The sequence below is a fragment of the Phytophthora sojae genome (assembly GCF_000149755.1).
Source record: "Phytophthora sojae unplaced genomic scaffold PHYSOscaffold_9, whole genome shotgun sequence".
Classification (NCBI taxonomy): domain Eukaryota; phylum Oomycota; class Peronosporomycetes; order Peronosporales; family Peronosporaceae; genus Phytophthora; species Phytophthora sojae.
Window position 1 is genome coordinate 2,697,704 of NW_009258123.1, and position 8,124 is coordinate 2,705,827.

At 62.2% G+C, this 8,124-nt stretch overlaps 1 protein-coding gene and 15 non-coding genes across 16 annotated transcripts; all 16 read right to left on the reverse strand.

Annotated features, from left to right (window-relative positions):
- Nucleotides 1–75: 75 nt before the first annotated feature.
- PHYSODRAFT_t1456 lies at nucleotides 76–147 on the reverse strand. The gene has a single exon. It is a non-coding gene; the product is annotated as a tRNA-Met (tRNA).
- Nucleotides 148–375: 228 nt separating this feature from the next.
- On the reverse strand, nucleotides 376–8,104 carry PHYSODRAFT_338886 (hypothetical protein; the record flags this gene model as incomplete). Its single annotated transcript, XM_009536784.1, has 15 exons — nucleotides 376–574; nucleotides 936–1,054; nucleotides 1,415–1,606; nucleotides 1,967–2,158; nucleotides 2,519–2,782; nucleotides 3,071–3,262; nucleotides 3,623–3,814; nucleotides 4,175–4,366; nucleotides 4,727–4,918; nucleotides 5,279–5,470; nucleotides 5,831–6,022; nucleotides 6,383–6,574; nucleotides 6,935–7,126; nucleotides 7,487–7,678; nucleotides 8,039–8,104. The coding sequence occupies 15 exons, from the start codon at nucleotides 8,102–8,104 to the stop codon at nucleotides 376–378; spliced, it is 2,760 nt and encodes a 919-aa protein (XP_009535079.1).
- On the reverse strand, nucleotides 628–699 carry PHYSODRAFT_t1455. Its single transcript has one exon. It is a non-coding gene; the product is annotated as a tRNA-Met (tRNA).
- PHYSODRAFT_t1454 lies at nucleotides 1,180–1,251 on the reverse strand. The gene has a single exon. It is a non-coding gene; the product is annotated as a tRNA-Met (tRNA).
- Nucleotides 1,732–1,803, reverse strand: PHYSODRAFT_t1453. Its single transcript has one exon. It is a non-coding gene; the product is annotated as a tRNA-Met (tRNA).
- On the reverse strand, nucleotides 2,284–2,355 carry PHYSODRAFT_t1452. The gene has a single exon. It is a non-coding gene; the product is annotated as a tRNA-Met (tRNA).
- Nucleotides 2,836–2,907, reverse strand: PHYSODRAFT_t1451. Its single transcript has one exon. It is a non-coding gene; the product is annotated as a tRNA-Met (tRNA).
- PHYSODRAFT_t1450 lies at nucleotides 3,388–3,459 on the reverse strand. The gene has a single exon. It is a non-coding gene; the product is annotated as a tRNA-Met (tRNA).
- PHYSODRAFT_t1449 lies at nucleotides 3,940–4,011 on the reverse strand. The gene has a single exon. It is a non-coding gene; the product is annotated as a tRNA-Met (tRNA).
- PHYSODRAFT_t1448 lies at nucleotides 4,492–4,563 on the reverse strand. Its single transcript has one exon. It is a non-coding gene; the product is annotated as a tRNA-Met (tRNA).
- PHYSODRAFT_t1447 lies at nucleotides 5,044–5,115 on the reverse strand. Its single transcript has one exon. It is a non-coding gene; the product is annotated as a tRNA-Met (tRNA).
- PHYSODRAFT_t1446 lies at nucleotides 5,596–5,667 on the reverse strand. The gene has a single exon. It is a non-coding gene; the product is annotated as a tRNA-Met (tRNA).
- On the reverse strand, nucleotides 6,148–6,219 carry PHYSODRAFT_t1445. The gene has a single exon. It is a non-coding gene; the product is annotated as a tRNA-Met (tRNA).
- Nucleotides 6,700–6,771, reverse strand: PHYSODRAFT_t1444. Its single transcript has one exon. It is a non-coding gene; the product is annotated as a tRNA-Met (tRNA).
- On the reverse strand, nucleotides 7,252–7,323 carry PHYSODRAFT_t1443. Its single transcript has one exon. It is a non-coding gene; the product is annotated as a tRNA-Met (tRNA).
- PHYSODRAFT_t1442 lies at nucleotides 7,804–7,875 on the reverse strand. The gene has a single exon. It is a non-coding gene; the product is annotated as a tRNA-Met (tRNA).
- Nucleotides 8,105–8,124: the final 20 nt, after the last annotated feature.

Genomic DNA, 8,124 nt, shown 5'->3' on the forward strand with positions numbered 1-8,124 from the left:
GCAGCAGGACAGGCGGAAGCCGCTAGAAGCCGCAAAAAAGAGGCGAAGGAGCACCCGAACGGCGCGGGTAAAAGTTAGCACTTGTTGGTCTCGATCCAACGACCTTTGGGTTATGAGCCCAACACGCTTCCTCTGCGCCAAAGTGCTAGCTCAATTTCACACATCCCCAACGACACACAAAAACGCGCCCCAGCAAACCACACACAAACCAACGCAAACGCCCGCGCGCGAGCTCTCCAGACCGACAATTGATGCCCCCAACGAGCTTATCGTTCACGAGATATCTCCCACCAAACCTAGGTACACGTACCCGCGGCACAACAAACTGCCACTGCGCACAGGCGCCTCGCCGCCGCGCGACCAAACCAGGGCCCATCACACACCGCCAGGCGCGACAGCGCGTCGTGGACACGCCCCTACTGTTGCCTGGTGCCGCGCCGCCGGGTTTACCAACCCACCGCTTGAACCGTGGCGGGACTCGATCCCGCCGTCGTTGTGCGGCCTGCCAGGCACGAGGGGCGAAGGCGGGGTCAGTGCAGGCAGCGTGGAGGGGCAGCAGGACAGGCGGAAGCCGCTAGAAGCCGCAAAAAAGAGGCGAAGGAGCACCCGAACGGCGCGGGTAAAAGTTAGCACTTGTTGGTCTCGATCCAACGACCTTTGGGTTATGAGCCCAACACGCTTCCTCTGCGCCAAAGTGCTAGCTCAATTTCACACATCCCCAACGACACACAAAAACGCGCCCCAGCAAACCACACACAAACCAACGCAAACGCCCGCGCGCGAGCTCTCCAGACCGACAATTGATGCCCCCAACGAGCTTATCGTTCACGAGATATCTCCCACCAAACCTAGGTACACGTACCCGCGGCACAACAAACTGCCACTGCGCACAGGCGCCTCGCCGCCGCGCGACCAAACCAGGGCCCATCACACACCGCCAGGCGCGACAGCGCGTCGTGGACACGCCCCTACTGTTGCCTGGTGCCGCGCCGCCGGGTTTACCAACCCACCGCTTGAACCGTGGCGGGACTCGATCCCGCCGTCGTTGTGCGGCCTGCCAGGCACGAGGGGCGAAGGCGGGGTCAGTGCAGGAAGCGTGGAGGGGCAGCAGGACAGGCGGAAGCCGCTAGAAGCCGCAAAAAAGAGGCGAAGGAGCACCCGAACGGCGCGGGTAAAAGTTAGCACTTGTTGGTCTCGATCCAACGACCTTTGGGTTATGAGCCCAACACGCTTCCTCTGCGCCAAAGTGCTAGCTCAATTTCACACATCCCCAACGACACACAAAAACGCACCCCAGCAAACCACACACAAACCAACGCAAACGCCCGCGCGCGAGCTCTCCAGACCGACAATTGATGCCCCCAACGAGCTTATCGTTCACGAGATATCTCCCACCAAACCTAGGTACACGTACCCGCGGCACAACAAACTGCCACTGCGCACAGGCGCCTCGCCGCCGCGCGACCAAACCAGGGCCCATCACACACCGCCAGGCGCGACAGCGCGTCGTGGACACGCCCCTACTGTTGCCTGGTGCCGCGCCGCCGGGTTTACCAACCCACCGCTTGAACCGTGGCGGGACTCGATCCCGCCGTCGTTGTGCGGCCTGCCAGGCACGAGGGGCGAAGGCGGGGTCAGTGCAGGCAGCGTGGAGGGGCAGCAGGACAGGCGGAAGCTGCTAGAAGCCGCAAAAAAGAGGCGAAGGAGCACCCGAACGGCGCGGGTAAAAGTTAGCACTTGTTGGTCTCGATCCAACGACCTTTGGGTTATGAGCCCAACACGCTTCCTCTGCGCCAAAGTGCTAGCTCAATTTCACACATCCCCAACGACACACAAAAACGCGCCCCAGCAAACCACACACAAACCAACGCAAACGCCCGCGCGCGAGCTCTCCAGACCGACAATTGATGCCCCCAACGAGCTTATCGTTCACGAGATATCTCCCACCAAACCTAGGTACACGTACCCGCGGCACAACAAACTGCCACTGCGCACAGGCGCCTCGCCGCCGCGCGACCAAACCAGGGCCCATCACACACCGCCAGGCGCGACAGCGCGTCGTGGACACGCCCCTACTGTTGCCTGGTGCCGCGCCGCCGGGTTTACCAACCCACCGCTTGAACCGTGGCGGGACTCGATCCCGCCGTCGTTGTGCGGCCTGCCAGGCACGAGGGGCGAAGGCGGGGTCAGTGCAGGCAGCGTGGAGGGGCAGCAGGACAGGCGGAAGCCGCTAGAAGCCGCAAAAAAGAGGCGAAGGAGCACCCGAACGGCGCGGGTAAAAGTTAGCACTTGTTGGTCTCGATCCAACGACCTTTGGGTTATGAGCCCAACACGCTTCCTCTGCGCCAAAGTGCTAGCTCAATTTCACACATCCCCAACGACACACAAAAACGCGCCCCAGCAAACCACACACAAACCAACGCAAACGCCCGCGCGCGAGCTCTCCAGACCGACAATTGATGCCCCCAACGAGCTTATCGTTCACGAGATATCTCCCACCAAACCTAGGTACACGTACCCGCGGCACAACAAACTGCCACTGCGCACAGGCGCCTCGCCGCCGCGCGACCAAACCAGGGCCCATCACACACCGCCAGGCGCGACAGCGCGTCGTGGACACGCCCCTACTGTTGCCTGGTGCCGCGCCGCCGGGTTTACCAACCCACCGCTTGAACCGTGGCGGGACTCGATCCCGCCGTCGTTGTGCGGCCTTCCAGGCACGAGGGGCGAAGGCGGGGTCAGTGCAGGCAGCGTGGAGGGGCAGCAGGACAGGCGGAAGCCGCTAGAAGCCGCAAAAAAGAGGCGAAGGAGCACCCGAACGGCGCGGGTAAAAGTTAGCACTTGTTGGTCTCGATCCAACGACCTTTGGGTTATGAGCCCAACACGCTTCCTCTGCGCCAAAGTGCTAGCTCAATTTCACACATCCCCAACGACACACAAAAACGCGCCCCAGCAAACCACACACAAACCAACGCAAACGCCCGCGCGCGAGCTCTCCAGACCGACAATTGATGCCCCCAACGAGCTTATCGTTCACGAGATATCTCCCACCAAACCTAGGTACACGTACCCGCGGCACAACAAACTGCCACTGCGCACAGGCGCCTCGCCGCCGCGCGACCAAACCAGGGCCCATCACACACCGCCAGGCGCGACAGCGCGTCGTGGACACGCCCCTACTGTTGCCTGGTGCCGCGCCGCCGGGTTTACCAACCCACCGCTTGAACCGTGGCGGGACTCGATCCCGCCGTCGTTGTGCGGCCTGCCAGGCACGAGGGGCGAAGGCGGGGTCAGTGCAGGCAGCGTGGAGGGGCAGCAGGACAGGCGGAAGCTGCTAGAAGCCGCAAAAAAGAGGCGAAGGAGCACCCGAACGGCGCGGGTAAAAGTTAGCACTTGTTGGTCTCGATCCAACGACCTTTGGGTTATGAGCCCAACACGCTTCCTCTGCGCCAAAGTGCTAGCTCAATTTCACACATCCCCAACGACACACAAAAACGCGCCCCAGCAAACCACACACAAACCAACGCAAACGCCCGCGCGCGAGCTCTCCAGACCGACAATTGATGCCCCCAACGAGCTTATCGTTCACGAGATATCTCCCACCAAACCTAGGTACACGTACCCGCGGCACAACAAACTGCCACTGTGCACAGGCGCCTCGCCGCCGCGCGACCAAACCAGGGCCCATCACACACCGCCAGGCGCGACAGCGCGTCGTGGACACGCCCCTACTGTTGCCTGGTGCCGCGCCGCCGGGTTTACCAACCCACCGCTTGAACCGTGGCGGGACTCGATCCCGCCGTCGTTGTGCGGCCTGCCAGGCACGAGGGGCGAAGGCGGGGTCAGTGCAGGAAGCGTGGAGGGGCAGCAGGACAGGCGGAAGCCGCTAGAAGCCGCAAAAAAGAGGCGAAGGAGCACCCGAACGGCGCGGGTAAAAGTTAGCACTTGTTGGTCTCGATCCAACGACCTTTGGGTTATGAGCCCAACACGCTTCCTCTGCGCCAAAGTGCTAGCTCAATTTCACACATCCCCAACGACACACAAAAACGCGCCCCAGCAAACCACACACAAACCAACGCAAACGCCCGCGCGCGAGCTCTCCAGACCGACAATTGATGCCCCCAACGAGCTTATCGTTCACGAGATATCTCCCACCAAACCTAGGTACACGTACCCGCGGCACAACAAACTGCCACTGCGCACAGGCGCCTCGCCGCCGCGCGACCAAACCAGGGCCCATCACACACCGCCAGGCGCGACAGCGCGTCGTGGACACGCCCCTACTGTTGCCTGGTGCCGCGCCGCCGGGTTTACCAACCCACCGCTTGAACCGTGGCGGGACTCGATCCCGCCGTCGTTGTGCGGCCTGCCAGGCACGAGGGGCGAAGGCGGGGTCAGTGCAGGAAGCGTGGAGGGGCAGCAGGACAGGCGGAAGCCGCTAGAAGCCGCAAAAAAGAGGCGAAGGAGCACCCGAACGGCGCGGGTAAAAGTTAGCACTTGTTGGTCTCGATCCAACGACCTTTGGGTTATGAGCCCAACACGCTTCCTCTGCGCCAAAGTGCTAGCTCAATTTCACACATCCCCAACGACACACAAAAACGCGCCCCAGCAAACCACACACAAACCAACGCAAACGCCCGCGCGCGAGCTCTCCAGACCGACAATTGATGCCCCCAACGAGCTTATCGTTCACGAGATATCTCCCACCAAACCTAGGTACACGTACCCGCGGCACAACAAACTGCCACTGCGCACAGGCGCCTCGCCGCCGCGCGACCAAACCAGGGCCCATCACACACCGCCAGGCGCGACAGCGCGTCGTGGACACGCCCCTACTGTTGCCTGGTGCCGCGCCGCCGGGTTTACCAACCCACCGCTTGAACCGTGGCGGGACTCGATCCCGCCGTCGTTGTGCGGCCTGCCAGGCACGAGGGGCGAAGGCGGGGTCAGTGCAGGCAGCGTGGAGGGGCAGCAGGACAGGCGGAAGCTGCTAGAAGCCGCAACAAAGAGGCGAGGGAGCACCCGAACGGCGCGGGTAAAAGTTAGCACTTGTTGGTCTCGATCCAACGACCTTTGGGTTATGAGCCCAACACGCTTCCTCTGCGCCAAAGTGCTAGCTCAATTTCACACATCCCCAACGACACACAAAAACGCGCCCCAGCAAACCACACACAAACCAACGCAAACGCCCCCGCGCGACCTCTCCAGACCGACAATTGATGCCCCCAACGAGCTTATCGTTCACGAGATATCTCCCACCAAACCTAGGTACACGTACCCGCGGCACAACAAACTGCCACTGCGCACAGGCGCCTCGCCGCCGCGCGACCAAACCAGGGCCCATCACACACCGCCAGGCGCGACAGCGCGTCGTGGACACGCCCCTACTGTTGCCTGGTGCCGCGCCGCCGGGTTTACCAACCCACCGCTTGAACCGTGGCGGGACTCGATCCCGCCGTCGTTGTGCGGCCTGCCAGGCACGAGGGGCGAAGGCGGGGTCAGTGCAGGCAGCGTGGAGGGGCAGCAGGACAGGCGGAAGCTGCTAGAAGCCGCAACAAAGAGGCGAAGGAGCACCCGAACGGCGCGGGTAAAAGTTAGCACTTGTTGGTCTCGATCCAACGACCTTTGGGTTATGAGCCCAACACGCTTCCTCTGCGCCAAAGTGCTAGCTCAATTTCACACATCCCCAACGACACACAAAAACGCGCCCCAGCAAACCACACACAAACCAACGCAAACGCCCGCGCGCGAGCTCTCCAGACCGACAATTGATGCCCCCAACGAGCTTATCGTTCACGAGATATCTCCCACCAAACCTAGGTACACGTACCCGCGGCACAACAAACTGCCACTGCGCACAGGCGCCTCGCCGCCGCGCGACCAAACCAGGGCCCATCACACACCGCCAGGCGCGACAGCGCGTCGTGGACACGCCCCTACTGTTGCCTGGTGCCGCGCCGCCGGGTTTACCAACCCACCGCTTGAACCGTGGCGGGACTCGATCCCGCCGTCGTTGTGCGGCCTGCCAGGCACGAGGGGCGAAGGCGGGGTCAGTGCAGGCAGCGTGGAGGGGCAGCAGGACAGGCGGAAGCTGCTAGAAGCCGCAACAAAGAGGCGAAGGAGCACCCGAACGGCGCGGGTAAAAGTTAGCACTTGTTGGTCTCGATCCAACGACCTTTGGGTTATGAGCCCAACACGCTTCCTCTGCGCCAAAGTGCTAGCTCAATTTCACTCATCCCCAACGACACACAAAAACGCGCCCCAGCAAACCACACACAAACCAACGCAAACGCCCGCGCGCGAGCTCTCCAGACCGACAATTGATGCCCCCAACGAGCTTATCGTTCACGAGATATCTCCCACCAAACCTAGGTACACGTACCCGCGGCACAACAAACTGCCACTGCGCACAGGCGCCTCGCCGCCGCGCGACCAAACCAGGGCCCATCACACACCGCCAGGCGCGACAGCGCGTCGTGGACACGCCCCTACTGTTGCCTGGTGCCGCGCCGCCGGGTTTACCAACCCACCGCTTGAACCGTGGCGGGACTCGATCCCGCCGTCGTTGTGCGGCCTGCCAGGCACGAGGGGCGAAGGCGGGGTCAGTGCAGGCAGCGTGGAGGGGCAGCAGGACAGGCGGAAGCTGCTAGAAGCCGCAAAAAAGAGGCGAGGGAGCACCCGAACGGCGCGGGTAAAAGTTAGCACTTGTTGGTCTCGATCCAACGACCTTTGGGTTATGAGCCCAACACGCTTCCTCTGCGCCAAAGTGCTAGCTCAATTTCACACATCCCCAACGACACACAAAAACGCGCCCCAGCAAACCACACACAAACCAACGCAAACGCCCGCGCGCGAGCTCTCCAGACCGACAATTGATGCCCCCAACGAGCTTATCGTTCACGAGATATCTCCCACCAAACCTAGGTACACGTACCCGCGGCACAACAAACTGCCACTGCGCACAGGCGCCTCGCCGCCGCGCGACCAAACCAGGGCCCATCACACACCGCCAGGCGCGACAGCGCGTCGTGGACACGCCCCTACTGTTGCCTGGTGCCGCGCCGCCGGGTTTACCAACCCACCGCTTGAACCGTGGCGGGACTCGATCCCGCCGTCGTTGTGCGGCCTGCCAGGCACGAGGGGCGAAGGCGGGGTCAGTGCAGGCAGCGTGGAGGGGCAGCAGGACAGGCGGAAGCCGCTAGAAGCCGCAAAAAAGAGGCGAAGGAGCACCCGAACGGCGCGGGTAAAAGTTAGCACTTGTTGGTCTCGATCCAACGACCTTTGGGTTATGAGCCCAACACGCTTCCTCTGCGCCAAAGTGCTAGCTCAATTTCACACATCCCCAACGACACACAAAAACGCGCCCCAGCAAACCACACACAAACCAACGCAAACGCCCGCGCGCGAGCTCTCCAGACCGACAATTGATGCCCCCAACGAGCTTATCGTTCACGAGATATCTCCCACCAAACCTAGGTACACGTACCCGCGGCACAACAAACTGCCACTGCGCACAGGCGCCTCGCCGCCGCGCGACCAAACCAGGGCCCATCACACACCGCCAGGCGCGACAGCGCGTCGTGGACACGCCCCTACTGTTGCCTGGTGCCGCGCCGCCGGGTTTACCAACCCACCGCTTGAACCGTGGCGGGACTCGATCCCGCCGTCGTTGTGCGGCCTGCCAGGCACGAGGGGCGAAGGCGGGGTCAGTGCAGGCAGCGTGGAGGGGCAGCAGGACAGGCGGAAGCTGCTAGAAGCCGCAAAAAAGAGGCGAAGGAGCACCCGAACGGCGCGGGTAAAAGTTAGCACTTGTTGGTCTCGATCCAACGACCTTTGGGTTATGAGCCCAACACGCTTCCTCTGCGCCAAAGTGCTAGCTCAATTTCACACATCCCCAACGACACACAAAAACGCGCCCCAGCAAACCACACACAAACCAACGCAAACGCCCGCGCGCGAGCTCTCCAGACCGACAATTGATGCCCCCAACGAGCTTATCGTTCACGAGATATCTCCCACCAAACCTAGGTACACGTACCCGCGGCACAACAAACTGCCACTGCGCACAGGCGCCTCGCCGCCGCGCGACCAAACCAGGGCCCATCACACACCGCCAGGCGCGAC